The sequence below is a fragment of the Periplaneta americana genome, chromosome 4, assembly GCF_040183065.1.
Source record: "Periplaneta americana isolate PAMFEO1 chromosome 4, P.americana_PAMFEO1_priV1, whole genome shotgun sequence".
Classification (NCBI taxonomy): domain Eukaryota; kingdom Metazoa; phylum Arthropoda; class Insecta; order Blattodea; family Blattidae; genus Periplaneta; species Periplaneta americana.
Genome location: NC_091120.1, coordinates 175,565,285 through 175,582,406, shown reverse-complemented (window position 1 = coordinate 175,582,406; position 17,122 = coordinate 175,565,285). Strand labels below are relative to the sequence as shown.

The window sequence follows — 17,122 nt, the reverse complement described above, 5'->3', positions numbered from 1 at the left end:
AGGAATCCCATCATCGACATTAAGGACGATAATAAACAATCGCGACTCAATCACTGCAGTTGTGACATTGGGAGGATGTAAGCACAGGAAGTGTGGTAAACATGAGGACTTGGAGAACACACACACGGCAAACAACTATAAATGACTTTTTTCGAAAGAATAAACTAAATACATATTGTAAATGTCTTTGACATACAGTACAGTAATTATATAATGGAATAATACTGTATTATCTTTCATGAATCTTTTATTTTAATAAAGAAAAATGCTAATGGATACTGTATATAAGCCAAAATCAGTAATATCCGCCTAATATGTGGTCCCTTGAACAGCGTCTTATCGGGGTTTTACTGTAGTTCATATTAGAACATGAAAATCCTTTCTCTGCTTGGAGTCCTATACATGATTTCACCAAGGCTTTCAAATAATCCACATATAATCTTTCATGCACGAAGGCTCAGAGTTAGCAGAAATAAACATCTGAAAGGACAATATTGTTAATTTGACCATGTTCTACTTTCTTGTACACAATTCATGACACATATGTAAAACATGAATCATTATCCATTAATAACCTCCACCATAATATGCGTTATCAGGTTTTAAACAACTTACCATCATCTCCTTAGGATTAACAAACTCGAGTGCATGCCTTTTAATAGCATGGAAGGCTGCATTTGGGGCATATCCTGGATGTGGAGGTGGCGGCTGAGGTGGGGGAATTTCGCTCCTCCCACTTTGAGAAAGCTGTCGACGTCTCACTGCCATCATACGCAGAACCTGAATTTCAAAGAACAACTATTGTTACTATGCATTCCTTAGTTAGATCACAAGACCAGGGCTCGAAATAGACGTTTTCAATAACAGAAATGCTCTATTACTTTCGTGGACATGGTGCTGTTGATTACCATGAAACATTTATATAGGCCTACAAATCAATTAATATAAAAATTTCGGAGACATGTCTCCGGAAATTTTCATCTCTTCATCATATTTACACAGATGAAAACCACTAACGGTAGTCATTTCATTCAGCTGGAAGAAAATATATGTAATAAAATGCACACAACTATGACAGTTTACTCCAACGTGTATATTATTACTAGCAAAAGAAAATGACTTTCAGCCCTACGCTTATGACTGAAATGTTTGTTTCTCAAAGTTTTCGAAATTGATACTCAGGTCGCAGTTTAAACTTTAAACAATAAGAAATTCGATTCCTTGCCTAGCAGTGTCCTATAACATCTTATCATTTGCTCAATATAGAGTGATAAAGTGTTACTGAGTCCCAGTCCTTTTAATTAAAGGGGTGAGAATGATACAGTCCTAAGTCACATAGACAAAATTTTACAGGAGAGCATATTAAATGTTTAAGAGTCCAATAGGTGCGGTATCATAATTTTGGAGAATACATGATCTTTTTTTAATTTCAATTCGAATACGTATGTTTTCAAATTTTGTTTCGTTCCTGAGGATACAGACATGAACTTCGTTTTTGTGGAGTCTGGCATACCGTGAGCTGTGCATGCACAATACTGATTTTTGTGTTCAGCTACAGAGCACATGGATCAGAGAGTATAACTCTGTTACTCTCTGATATGAACATGGAGCTTCCACCGTATATAGTTCATACTACAGAACGTCCGTATGATAAAATGTCCATAAGGTCAAAATGTCCATACGGTGAAAATGTCCATGTACTAAATGTCCATACGACAGAAAGGCCATATGATAAAACGTCCGTTAGGTCAAAATGTCAAACATCCATAATGTCCAAGTTCAAAGGAAAATTCTGCTTGAATAGAACACAATAAATTTTATTTCATAACTCGTACAAACCGGGAACCGGAGCCCCACTTTTAAGATGGTAACTAATATTTTTAAGATTTAAGAGAATTTCTCCTTTTTCTTTGTACCTGTTGTAGTTTCTCACAATCTGGAGAATTTGTCTTTGATTCGTCAAATACGTTTTATTCCCAGCTCTTTAATTTGTGTATGCCTCACTCTTGCTTGCAATATTTGTGCCCAAATTCCATTTTCTTTGCGCTCTAGGCACTATATAAATCGCCAAGTGGATGGATGTACAGCCATTACGCGTTGAAGAAGATTGTGCCAGTCTTCTACCACGTTGTTTGTGTGCTGCATGCCTTTCAGGCTTGGGAGGTTCATGTTCCTGTATCGCCAATATATTTTTGTCCTCTCTCTATTAAAGTCATGATGTTGGTACAGGTATCCACGAAAAAAAAGCAGTAGCTTACCCTTCTGTGATGGCACTAACTGAGGATTTTGTTCTGTCTTTAAAAAATTCAGTTCTGATTAGTTCTGCATTTGAAAATTTTTACATAGGTTACTATAACTACCATGAACAATGGATATAATGTACATTATAGAGCTATGGACATTTTGACTCTGGACGATTTAACATGGACATTATTCCATGGACATTTTGACGTATGGACATTATAATCCTGGACTTTATGTCTGTAACCGAACATGGATAAGGATATCGTTCCTGGGCAGTGGTGAAAGGAGGCACCTGTTTCATTCAGTGTTATACTGCTATAGGAAAATGGGTTGTCCTCAACATACGACTGTAGGCTATACATTTCCTTTTGCAGTTTCATGGTTTTTGTTTGCTTGTTTTTGTCCCCTTTTTGGCAACATAATTGAAACTTTAGTTGTTTAACTGCACATTATAACATTTAACAGGTATGTCCATTACCATGTTTTATTTTCATTTACCTCTCTCAAACACATAACATAGCAAAACAAGTTTCAGCTAATAAACACTATTCTTTAAAAACTTAATGCTATAATTTCACGTCTCTACTTATGAGTAATGTTTCAACAAGTTCATGACACAGGAAATTGGTAGTGTGAGATTCATAGATTCATTTTTATAAACTAAATGGCCACTTGCTCCTTAACTGTTAGAAATCAGAACAATGATCACAAGGATTTTTTTTTTTACTCAAAATGATTTTTGTCCCCTATATCCTGAATAACCCTGTATATGTAACATCACAAAAATTTTAATTTATATAAAGTTAAAAATACAAAATAAAAAATAAATATTTTCGAAACCATTTAACAAAAACATCTGAAATTTAATAATAATAATTAATCCGTGGTGCTACAGCCCATGAAGAGTCCAGACCCTACCAGCCGGCTGCTGGCCTCATGTCCACATGCCGAAGCAGAGGTGGACGATCATCCAACAAGAATATAGGTATCGTGTGGTTAGCACGATGATCCCCCCAACCATTATAGCTGGCTTTCACAACTGGATTTCGCTACCTATCGTAGCTCCCCAAGTGCATCAAGATGCTGGGTGGGCACCGGTCCCATACACTGGCCGAAATTTCTTCCCCTATGAGGACTTGAACCAGTGTGCATTCCGTAACATGAGTCCTAAGTAGGATGCCTTAGACCACGGTGTGAGACATCAGAAATTTAGAAGATAAAACTATTTATGATCCAAAACACATATGCATCACTAGCTACGATTTTACATTGCATACATTTCTGAAGAATTTTCGTTTATGCAATTATATTTTCCAAATCATTTATCAAAGTGGCGATCCTTGTTAATTTGTGTTCTCTATTTTATTAAGATTTTTATTTTGTTATAAATACTTTAATTTACTTCATAAAGGAGACATTCTCAATCCAAATTCGATTTATGTTTGATTGAATATCTTTGATTTTTCAAAAGTTCAAGTATTACAGATCTTTTATTACATTCCTACTGTTGAGTAACAGATAAATTTCAAGTGGTTTATCTTGGTCGTGGGCATCAGAGCATTAAATAGCATTGCAACCTTCTTCTATCTCTCTTCCCCCCACTGCAAACTGTGACGTTGCACAGAGACAGGGTGATAATAAAAGATCTATACATTTATTTTTGTATATACTGGGGAGGGGAGGGGGAGAAGGAAGATATCTTATTTCACCTTTTTATTAAGCTAAAGCTATGGTATTAGGTGACAGAAGAATGCCAGCGGCTGGTACTTACATCAGCATTACAGTGTCGATCATACAGATGTGTCATAAGTGAGAAACGCTTCCGCTTCATGGCATCACAGCGTTCCCACAGACACTGAATTTCTTCACTTCCCAGCGGACAATGTGCCTCACAGGCATGCATGTAGACCTCGTTAGCGGACCTGAAGCTCCTGCACACAGCAACAATCAATGCCAATGTAATTAGTGCAGTGAATTTCTACCTATTTACGTACATAAATCGACCAGTTTTCATAATAACTCTTTTTTGAAATTAATATTACGTAGAAAATTTTCAGAAAAAGAAAAAATATAAGCAATTTACCTGGGGCCTATTCCACCATTAAATTTTTCGAATTTTTACTTGCAGTTTGCACTTTTCATTAGTTTCTGTTTCACTATTACTTTTCAAAACTGGTTTACAAAGTGAAAGTGAAAAGGAAAAGCAGAGGACACTTTTAAAATATATTATTATTTTCGTTCCACCATTACAATAATTTTGAAGAGTGCAAAGTTATAATATATTGAAAAGTGAATAAGATTTCTCAAAAGAATCACCAAATCTCGTTGCCATTAAGATTAAAATTCATTATATTCAGTATATTTTTGCTTTAGATTCAAAATAATTTTGAGAAAATTTATGATCAAGTGATTCAAGTAATGAAGAACACAAAAAAAAGAGTACAGTCTGCCCTCGATTTCTAGATTTCTCGAATCGCAAAAAATAGTTCGACTTATAGAAATTTCGAGTTACTGTATTGAAATTTCATTGGAAAATTACAAAATAACGTACTCTATGTCCTTAAAAGATTACCAGTACATGCAGGATTATGTTTTACAAGAGAGGTACTGTACTACTACAAATAATCTGTCATTTTCTTCTGTTTCTTGTTTTTCATTTTGTTTTCTTCCACGTAATTTTCCAAACATTAACAGCACTGAAAAGATTATCATTCACATACGACTGTCCCTGGATGTAAGATCGAATTGTTGGTAGAGCATCTAACATCTGTTTCACAGATGGTGTTGGACAACATTCGATCAGCCCAACCTCAACTAACTCATCTTCTTCCAATTCCCCGGATCCAATGTTGCACTATTCTGGTCCATTCTTGCACTAAGTACAGCTGCGTCCGTTGGATACTTGGCCATGATAACTTTAGAGTCCACATTAACGAAGGTATCATACTCAGCGTCACAAATGACAATCTGTTGATACTGTAACCATTCATCAGGAGCGGGGGTGGTTAGCTCCTCTTTATCTTCTTCACCGTCATCAGGCCCTGAGTCACCATACGAAAATCCTGCTTTTCGAAAGCAATTTGAAAATGTTTCCATTTTGACATCGGTTCATTGTGCAGTAACATTATACAATCAAGAAGGTTGATGTCAGTTAATGGCAATCCACAATCAATTTTCTGTTCATCTCAGGAACTATAAAATTCTAGATACAGAGTATTTTCTGTCTCTTGGGATCAAAGTTTTGCTTCTAGATATCGAAAATTCTAAATATGGAATTTCAACTTATCGATGATTATTAACATGTGTGAAGTACATATAATATGGTCGGTACTTAGAAAATTCTTCGAGAAATAGAATATTCGAGTTATAGAGGTTCGAGAAATCAAGGACAGACTGTATATAAAAAAAACAGGATAAATTTCTATAGTCTAAGTTTGTCTCAGTTCTGTGAATGTTTTCGAATTATGCCAATTCAAACAGATTAAGTTCTTGAAAAAACTAAGCCTATTCTAGAACCAAAAACAAGCTTATCCCTTTCATCTAAAGAACAATTACTCATACGTCTTCGTTGGCTCAACAGCATGGATTTGCAATTACTATAATACTGATATGCAAAGACTTTACAGAATAAGACGAAAAGTACAAAGCAGTCTCTAATTTACGGATAAACAGAAAGTGAAGAATGGGTAGAATGGAGAAAAATTCTCTAATTTCATTTTTTGATCTCTCTTTTTCCTGATATAATTCCAAATGTCTAATTCACTCGAAGAAGTTCTCAAATCAGATGTTTATAAAAGTAGAAGTATAGGCCAAAAATCATTATGCGGTAAACAGCTTATTTGAAATTTTAAAAGTACTAAGCAGGAATATAATTATGACATTATCGCAGGGAAAATTCTGAAGTTGGTGATAATTCAATTTACTTATTTCAATTAATTTAGAATAATCTAGCATTCTTTTGAAATAACTTAACCCAATTTAAGGTAAGTTAAAATATTATGACCTAAGATGGGTCACCAGATTCTATCAGGGTTCAAATTCTGCATTTATACTGTCATTATCTTCTTTTACTATAATCTTGGAAAATATTCACATGCAATTTTATTAATTTCCGGTTAGAATTAAGGCTGCTTAAAGTAACAGCAGACTGTGAAGGACATGTAAGCATGAATGTTTGCACATGCGTTTTCGTGCACCTGACTAGAAGTCCTAGTTTCTGCTTCCATATCAAATCAATTTAAAGAGTTTGCAATAGTTTGGAATTGATTGGCACAACTACTGGAATGTATGAGTCTCAGTTTTAAACAATTATGGATCAAAGACAATGCTGCTGTAATAGTCAAATTCGTTGTGTGCATGAGCATGACCAAAAAACCAGTTTCAAACTTACTGCTGAAAGAACAGAATCTGTCCACATTGTATTAAACTGCACAATAAGACAAATTATTAACTATAATAAAATAAAACTATCAATCCTTGGGAATGTCCATACTCACCGCATACATCCCCTCCATTCACACAAGAAGATTGCATGATCCACTATGTTCCCTGAACTTCCAGCAGTCAGTCTTGTTTGTGGCGGTGTTGACTGGCATGGGATCTTCATGGTTCTTACTGGGCTCTGGACAACAATTTTATCTCCAGCAGCTTCCATCATAGAAGTGCCTGCTGAGTGAGGCCTTGTGTTAGGCAAGGTCCTGGAGGTTATTCTTGGTTGCTGCACAGGAGAAGCTCTGGGAGAATTCAGAGTGGAGGGTGTTGGAGACAGTGGCGGCCTCGGAATAGTGGGCATGGCTGTGGGATGAACTATAGATTGTTTGACAGAGCTCTTTGTGGCAGTCATTGGCGATGGCGAGACAGAGGCCATTGTGGTTGTGGATGGGTTTGTTGGAGTGACAGCCCTGGGCGGCTGAGATGGAGGTAGACTAGTTGAAGTGCCAGTAGAGGCGACAAGCGTGGGTTGGGCAACCCGGGAAGGGATGTGCACTGGAGTCGTAATGGTTGATGTGGCAACCGTGGCCGTACTCACGTGTTTCACAGGCTGCGGAGACGGGGAGACAGGGGGAGGTGGAGGAGGTGGGGCGTTTGATGTGGGTACAAGAGCCGGAGGGGGAATGGAGGCAGAAGGTGGGTTTGAGATAGCCGGGCTCTGAAGTATAGGCCGTGGCACCTGTGTCACAACAACGGGCTGGCCCTGCGGCGTCACAACCACCTTCTGATGATGAGTGGCGGCCGGGGAGCTCTGAGGCTGCAGGATGATGATCGTCTTGGTGCCGGTACCCTGCTGCTGCGGTGTCTGCGCCACCAGCACCGTCTGCGTCTGTCCCTGCACCAGAGCAGTCTGGGGTTGTGCTACCACGTAATGGGCCTGGCCAGAGCTGCTGCTTGCAGACACGATATACTGTCCCGCCTGCCCACTGCCTGCCTGGACCAACTGGACCTGCCCCTGGGTCGGGGCCTGCGAGAGGATGAACTGGCCGGAACTAGACTGTGAGAGTACCACTTGGCCTGCCTGTACCAACTGTGGTCCCTGGGGATGGCTCACTGCAGATATCTGCGCTCTCTGAGTTGTGCTGCCACCTGTCTGCACAAGCACAGGGACTGCCTGATGACCTGTTGGAGTCTTGATGGTAGCGGTGGTAGCATTGGGTCCCTGCTGCAGCGTGATCTGCCCACCTGCCGTGATCAGGACTTGTCCCTGTGGGGCCAGCTGTCCCTGTGACACAATGATCTGCCTCGGGGCTGCTGTCACTATCAGCTGCTGCTGCGAGGTAGGCTCCACCCCCTGCCCTAGGAATACCGCCTGCCGCATGCCACTGGCGGTCTGCACGAGCACCTGTGTTGGTGGTGGAGGGGGCAGCTCCAAGTCTGGCTCGTCTTCTAGTGCAGACGCAGCTAGTGCCGCATACAAGTTTGCAGCAGATGGAGACGCATTTACGACTTCGGTGTTCTCAGCTGAAGCATTTGACGATGTGGATTTATCTGTCGAGCCCGGAGAGGGCGGTGCTGGATTCTGCTCCACCCCACCTGTGGTGGGTACTGGAGAGGCTGTCCCGTTCATTGCAGACTCAGGGGACAGGTGTGGCCGCTTTGCTTCCACAACTCCATCATCTGATCCTAGACTCTCTGCGGCAGGCCGTTTCATCGTTGGAACTGTTTGTGTTTGCTGCGTCATCACTCCGTACTTCACTTGCTCTGTGGAGGTCACAACAGAGTTGCTCAGGAGAGGCTCGTCTGTCGTCCCAATACCTACTGTCTTAAATGCAGTGCTTCCCTTCTCACTTGTAACATTATTACTAACTTGTCCCACTGTCCTAACAACACCACTGGGTTCACTACCACTACAACTTATACCTCCTACGTTCTTTGACAGTTCCTTAACATCAATTGGCTTAGTCTGGATAACAGAACTTTCTTTCAACACTTTCTCAAGGTGGTTCTCCACCAGTTCCAAACCTTTCTCACCAATACGGAGTTCCTTACCGAGTACACCATTCAGTATTGGAGGTTCCTTCTTGTCTACCTTCTTCTCCAGCAAATCTGCCAGCATGAGACTCTTAGTTCCCGTAGGTTTAGGATTCTGAGAACAGCTCCGGGCGGAATCCTTCGAGTTACTATCATTCGATGCAGCATCAATGTCAAGCGAATGAGGGATGCCGTTAAGCAAGAGGCCTTCGAAGCTTGTGAGGGAGTTCTCTCCGTCGTCCGTGGACGAGATATTGCCTGCGCCTGTACCACTGCAATCCCTGCTGCTTGATGCAAGCGAGTTGTTGCCTGTGGAGTCTGAGTCCTCCACATCCAGCCTGGGAGGCAGGCGCGAGTTGCTGAGGGGGGCGAGTGGAGGAGGTGGAGGTTGAGGCGGCTCTCGGCGTCCCCTCATAGCAAGATTCCCACCTCCGATGGCCAGTGCCGGAGAGGGAACATGGTTCTCAGTGATCACTCTTACTGGCGTTTGAGTGATCACGCCAGGACTTACAATGCACTGGGTGGCAGTGGTTGTAGCGCTGGTGCTGGTTGAAGTCATTGTGCTGCTGTTATTGTTCCCCTCTGCGATTGCATCGTTCACTGGCTCCACCTAACACAAATAGAAAGTAAGAATTAACGTTTTCTCCTTTAAGAATAATTTTAATATTTTTGTGGAAAATTGGTTCAGTTGGACTACAATCTGTTCCATCATAAACAAATGACACACATCATACAAGCGCTTTATATTACAGAATCACAGACACAACAGATTAGGTATTACTTAAATGGATGGCACGACCATATACTGTATTTGTATAAGCCTCACATTTGTTTACCAAATTTTTCCATAAAAACACGGGCAGGGCCTATACACGAGATATTGTAAGGAGAAGGAGCCAGAAATATGGTATACTGCCTTATTGAGGGTGCCACTACAGTGAAATAAAAAGCCAAGAAGGCAGCTATTTCTTTCACTTAATCAACATATCTCCAGATCTACATTACCAGTACATTATGCCATAAAACTCGAGAATACCGTATTATGGGACAATAAAGTCTGAATTCCACATATGAAGAAGGCCATTCACTGCTTTAGGAATCAAAGGTGTTTTGATGAACTTCTAAATATTACAACAGATGATGTTTTCAAGCTTGTTTCCAAGAATGGATTTGTCATTTTAAGATCCTAAAGACATGGAATAGACTTCGTGTGTTTTTAAACAGATGATGGTCCACTACTACGAGAAAAAGAGACAACAAAAATAAGATTCGACATTACTTGTACTCTGTACTAGGACCCTAATATAAGCATCAAGGTTTAATTACCTTCATTTCGATATAACCGCGTCTTGGAATGTTCTAGTAAAGAAAGGCACTAAAATTATCCCAGAAAAATCACTTTTGAACATTGTGCCTGCAAATGCTCATTAAAAATCAAATAAAACGTAGTCTTTTTGAAGATATTTACCACATTATAAAGAAAATATTTGGGGTGAAATTCAGGGCATATAGAAAGAACACAAAAATAAACCAAGAAAAGAATCAATGGCCACATTTCGATCGACCACCAGGACGCAAAAATCCTGAAGATGTGCAGACACTTAACTACAGCCTTATATAAGGAAACCAGGGACTAATAGAATAAGCCCAGCATACTGAGCACAGCGAGGAGAGAAGGTTCAACTGAACAGTGATGGTACGGCGCCTATGCAATGACAGAGCACGATCCATTAGTCTGAGGTAGTATGGGAACAGCACAATTACAATACATTTGTACGAAAACAAAACTGTACATCCGTGATAAATCAATGTAACAAAATATTTTGGTTTTTAATATACTTATAATAATATGAAATTCATAATACAGCCAGCTGCAGAAGCGTTCGCATTATGTAAATGAGGCTCCGAAACTGCTATAAATATACAAATATAGAAATAAATAATTTAAGCAGTACTACAACACTTTGTCTACTCGGAAACTTGAAAACAGTTCAAGTGTTTTTCACAGACATTTTCCTACACAATATACAGATTGAACTATCTAGGCCCTAACTTGGTGAGTAGTATACAAAGTATATTTCAACTTTTGAAACACACCATCACTTTGTGTTACTATCGTGCCCAAGCGAAATGCTTTGTCGAGATCAATCTGTGTTATGGAGTATGGAGGAATGGCGAAGTGTTTGATTTGTGGCAAGCTGTTTCAGCATGTAAAGAAATTCAATATACAACGCCATTATTCTGCGTGCCACACAAATGATTATGACAAATATGGGGGAGAATATCGACAAGTACTAGTGCAGCAATTGAAAGATAAATTGTTAAGTGAAGCTAGAGAACACACTGTCAGTGAATCAATGGTAAGCTAAAGGCTTAAGATATAGGATTTCACTAGCCATTGCAAAGAACATGCGTTCTTTTAATGACGGGGAATTTGCCAAGAATGTTGCCATCATGACCGCAGAGTAGTTATTCCCTAGCAAAATACAGGAATGCGATTCCATCAATTTATCTCCAAGAACTGTCGTATTATTGCTGCACTGACGCCACTGCGCTTGTGCGTGTTAACAGTAATACGACTCAACTGCTCGCTCTTCCAAGCTCTTGAGGCCAGACTGGCTCTTACGTCATAACTGCAGCTTCTGCCAGCCACTGCTTTAAAGTTAGTAAACATTTCAAAATCAATTGCACTGACAAAACTAAATTTGCTTATTTCCTGTACTCCCACCTGTGTTTGAGTTTGTGCCTGGACCTGCGTCAGGGTCAGGGTCTGTGCCTGTGCCTGCAGAGATGTGCCCTGGGACTGCACCTGCAAAGGCGTCCTAGCTCCATTGATGCGTGATGCTCTCTGACGAGGATCGGGAATTTTCACTGTTGTATTGCTAGCGGTTGCCATGACAGCAGTCACGGTTTTAACCTTGGCACCTATGCCGGTTTGGACAGCCACTGCTTTTCCCTGAATACTATTGGTTGGGGAGGAAGGAAGTAGTGGAGGCGGTGAAGTCGAGTCCTTCTTCTGAGACTGTAGCTGCTGTTGTAATAGCCGTTGCTGCTGTTGACGTTGTGTGACCTATAGCCCACAATGATTAAAAATTAACTGATTTACCGTTCTGTCAGAAAATGGTGCCTCACTTTCTTTCTTTTCTCTATGAAGAAAATTAAAACTGTGAAGTTAAAAACGAGTTTTTTTTTTCTTTCAGAAATTATTTTCCTTTAGAAACTTATTTTAAAAAAACAAGCTTCCAATTCAAAATTACTTTTTTTTTTTCCACAGAGAATATTAAAACAAAGTTTTCACTTTTTTTTTAAATTAAAAAGTATACTTAATCTTTACTTCAAACGTAAAGAGATTCCAACTCGAATTTTAACAAACTGTAATGAATACGAATTGCAAGAGTTCATAATTTGAAGAAGCATTACAAAACTCTATTGAAATAATATTTTACCAATTTACGGCTGCAAATGTCCTCATGGTACACAGAGTAAATTCGTAATCTACAGTTAGATATAAAAGTATCACAATAATAAATTGTCTCTTAATGTCTGAATAATATCTTGTTAAGCTTAATGTTAAAATATACTTTAAACATCAAATAATAAAGATATTATGTAAAGAGCAAAAATATGTTGTATAAATTTAAGCCCATTTTATAATGATTACAAAAGATATCATCATGGCATGCTATCCTCCATTCCATATCTGAAGAATTCCATGTTATTATGCCATGTATCAATAAAAATTAAATTATGCTTCTGAAGGAGAAAGATGTATCTTATCTTCTGCCATTTTTACCAGACCCAGCACCATAACCATTCATAAAAAGTACCAAGACGTACAAGACAATTGTAAATCCATGATATTTTGGAGGACAGAGCAAATGGATCAACAATACAATAACACAACAATCTTGACACATACAAAAAATTTTGACAATGCACAATGTGATTCATAATGCATGAAGGCACTCCACGATAACAATTATTATTTCAACATTCAGTCTCTCTCGAAAACGTCATATTTAGTGAAGTTCAAAAACAGATAATATGATTAATCTAATATTGAAAAATTGAATCTATTTCATTACATTATGCATAATTGCTGCCTGCAAGATATATGGGGCCAAGAAAGGAAGTTTTGTACCTGCAGACTGATATAAACTTCTACCAAGGGTTTCACCAATTTGGTATCCAGTTCATAGAAAGTACAAGTACCAGTATATGCAAAAAACAAATTTATTGGTTTAAAAGGCGTGAAACTAAATATGCAGGGATTGAAAAGCAGTAAAGAACATTTAAAAACTAATAATAATTTAAAATGGATTATATAAGTGCAATTTACTGGAGTAAGCAGAAACACCTGATGGTTTTCAAAATTAAATATAATATAAACCACTTAGTATTAATACAATTTTAATAAAAAAAAAAAAATTATCTACAAAAAGGGAAATTTATGTTTCATAGGTCTTAAAATCAAGAAATTTCTTTGCATTTAATTATCGAGATTTTTTTTTGTCACAAAAAATTCACCAAATATTTCCTGACCACAGCGCCACCGCATATAATATTTTGATATATTTTAGTATAAAAATTTTTCAAACTACCTTACATCTAGTTTAGTAAATAGCATATGCTATTTAAGTAGTTCATAACAAAATGTCTTGAAGAGTAGCATAATGTTCATCGGTCTTTTTATCTTAATAAGGTAAGTACATCGTTTTTGGAAACTGCCATTGTAAGTGTATGTTGTACTTGCAACAAAAGCAGATATTTTAAATGTAAATTACAAACTCTAAGTGACCTATCAGGTAATCGAAAACATCTTAACTTTCCACCATGGCTGGAAACAGCAATTATCTATTTTTTATGGTTCTACAAGAAAGAAACAAAAGTGTGTTTTCTTTTGGTGAAGTCTGATTTACAATATGGAATTGCAGTTGATACTATTAAATCTGGTACGGACAGTTTGTAGCTTAAAATTATCATCTCTCCTAGGCTTGTTTATCTCGTAGGCAATATAAAAGAGACAAGTTACTGACATTTATTTATATGAAAGTCATGTCAAAACAACTAATGCCATTGTTTTTCCCTTTCAAATGAAGAAACATTTATTCAACATTGTAATTTCGCAAAAATTGTTTTCAAAATAAGCAGCTGGAAAGTTAAAAAAAAAAAAAAACAAAAAAACAACAACAACACTGTAATACATTTTTTTACACGTAATCCTTGTGCAGGCTCATGAAGATCTGGCGAAATCTTTTGAATCACTCTATGTAGGAAAGATGAAATGAGAAAAAATCTGCACCAAATTTTAGCCTGAAAACATTCATTTACTTTATGAAGCAACATAAGAAAAATACAAATATAATGAAAGCACATTTGAAGTGAAGATCAAGAAATAACTGAATTTACTAATTTATTATATTCAGTTATTTTGAGTGTGAACGATTTCTATAGTATTTTAATAAAGTAACATCGATAACAATATGTAAAACTTACTGTGCATAAAATTTCAAATCAAAGAGAAATGTTATCACTGCAATTGTAAATATTCTCATGCAACAATCATGAAATCCATTTACTCTGTCCTCCTCACACTCTTAATTCCAAAGTCTGTGCTACATGTGTTACAGAACACAACACTGCAACACTTGAGGTTAATATGACTCTCATTGCAGTACACATTATTGTCAGTCCAGCAGCGCACATCACACCATCACGTGACTCACTCCACATCCCAACGAGGCAGTTCAGTACTACAGCCTCTTTCTAGTGTCACATATCACTCATTTCACTGCATAAATCACTACTGTCCTAAAGCCAAATGCAAACCTTACATGTATGTGTTTGTTCGTACAAAGACATTGGGGATATATTGCTCAAACTTAAAATGATGACAATTGCCATATTTACACAGATCTAGAAACGCTTCATTTCCGACGTAAAGATCATTTTTTAATAGTTAGTCAAACGTATAATTATTATTATGGATTGGTTTTCAATTTCTGAACTAATTCAACTGGAAGTATTACTTGACCATATTAACTTGAAATCTGGAGAGGAAAAGCAGAGGACTATCAATCAGGTAGACTCCACTAATTGCAGAAGCAATAAGAAATAAGGGGAAATTACTGCACAACCCTTCAAGAAATACAGTCACCATGCCATCCCCAGACAGCAAACCACCATTCTATTGAGATAGTATGCAATACGAGAACTTATTGCTAAAAGTCTTCCTTCCTTCCTTCCTTCCTTCCTTCTACAAGGTTCACCAAGAAGTCCACTGCCTTGCTTGTTGACATCATTGCCATTGATAGAAGAAATGACAGAGAAATTATCATCGATTCCACCGTGTGCTTTGAAACTGCAGTTGAACAACCTGTAGCAGTACATGAAGAAAAGAAGACCATCTATGACCCTACAATTCAATACTTTAGAGATTATTGTCATATACAAGGAGAGATTGAAGTATTTGGCCTATTGTTCGGAGTAAGGGGAACAATTCCTAAATTCTCAGTTGATGTTTTAAGTCTTTTGAAATTCCTTTAAATATTTTGAAAATTATTGCTATAGACGTAATGAAATATTCTGTTCAGATTTTACGTAATCACCTGTACACCTAAATTTCCTTATATTCTATTTGATTACTAATAATTATTGAATAAAAGTACTTTCCCAAGGGTAGCTTCTATTTTAAAATAAACATCGTAAATAGTGATAACGCAAAGGTTTACTTTTATTTTATTTGTTTAGTATGCTGTGTCTTTTGGCAACCCTTACTGAAGGGCAGCTACCCTTGTGGGATTTATATAATCGGACAATAACTAGTAAAAATAGTTTTACAAAACCTCGTACAATGAAACCTCACTTTACGGGCACCTTTTAAAGCAGACTCCTTTTATTGCAGAATGTATCAGTGCAGTCCATCTTCAACAAAAAAATTCCTTAGAAAGAAGTCAGCGACCCATTTACGACTATATCGACAAGCAACTCATTATAGGTACTTGCTGTTGAAGTCTACAAGAGATATCGAACAACTGAGTTAATAAGGCCTATATCACAAGCAACTCTTCATGGGTACTTGCTGCTGGAAGTCTACAAGAGATATCGAACCACTGAGTCATTAAAGACTATATCAACAAGCAATTCTTCATGAGTACTTGCTGTTGAAGTCTACAAGAGATATCAAACCACTGAGTCATTAAAGATTATATCAACAAGCAACTCTTTATGAGTACTTGCTGTTGAAGTACAAGATATATCGAACCACTGAGTCATTAAAGACTATATCAACAAGCAATTCTTCATGAGTACTTGCTGTTGAAGTCTACAAGAGATATCAAACCACTGAGTCATTAAAGATTATATCAACAAGCAACTCTTTATGAGTACTTGCTGTTGAAGTACAAGATATATCGAACCACTGAGTCATTAAAGACTATATCAAGAAGCAATTGTTCATGAGTACTTGCTTTTGGAAATATCGAACCACTGAGTCTTTAAGGACTATATCTACAAGCAACTCATCATGAGTACTTGCTGTTGAAGTCTACAAGAGATATCGAACCACTGAGTCATTAAAGACTATATCAACAAGTAACTGTTCATGAGTACTTGCTGTTGAAGTCTACAAGAGATATCGAACCACTGAGTCATTAAGGACTATATCAACAAGCAACTGTTCATGAGTACTTGCTGTTGAAGTCTACAAGAGATATCGAACCACTGAGTCATTATGGACTATATCAACAAGCAACTGTTCATGAGTACTTGCTGTTGAAGTCTACAAGAGATATCGAACCACTGAGTCATTAAAGACTGTATCAACAAGCAACTCTTTATGGATACTTGCTGTTGAAGTCTACAAGAGATATAGAACCACTGAGTCATTAAAGACTATATCAACAAGCAACTCTTCATGGGTACTTGCTGTTGAAGTCTACAAGAGATATAGAACCACTGAGTCATTAAGAACTATATCAACAAGCAGCTCTTCATGGGTACTTGTTGTTGGAAATCTACACGAGATATTGAACCACTGAGTAATTAAGGACTTTATCAACAAGCAACTCTTCATGAGTACTTGCTGTTGAAGTACAAGATATATCGAACCACTGAGTCATTAAAGACTATATCAACAAGCAACTCTTCATGGGTACTTGTTGTTGGAAATCTACAAGAGATATCGAACCACTGAGTAATTAAGGACTTTATCAAACAAGCAACTCTTCATGGGTACTTGTTGTTGGAAATCTATAAGAGATATCGAACCACTGAGTAATTAAGGACTTTATCAACAAGCAACTCTTTATGAGTACTTGCTGTTGAAGTACAAGATATATCGAACCACTGAGTCATTAAAGACTATATCAAGAAGCAATTGTTCATGAGTACTTGCTTTTGGAAATATCGAACC

The 17,122-nt window shown here is 37.7% G+C and overlaps 1 protein-coding gene across 9 annotated transcripts in view; it reads right to left on the bottom strand.

The window, feature by feature from the left end:
• Positions 1–17,122, bottom strand: part of Bap170 (Brahma associated protein 170kD) — a 465,097-nt gene that overhangs the window by 33,470 nt on the left and 414,505 nt on the right. For all 9 annotated transcript variants that reach the window (XM_069824389.1, XM_069824391.1, XM_069824392.1 and 6 more), the window contains 4 exons: positions 11,438–11,779; positions 6,741–9,319; positions 4,016–4,175; positions 616–780 (listed from right to left, as the gene is read on the bottom strand). In XM_069824389.1, the coding sequence (XP_069680490.1) occupies positions 616–780; positions 4,016–4,175; positions 6,741–9,319; positions 11,438–11,779 (3,246 nt within the window). The remainder of the gene's footprint in view (positions 1–615; positions 781–4,015; positions 4,176–6,740; positions 9,320–11,437; positions 11,780–17,122) is intronic.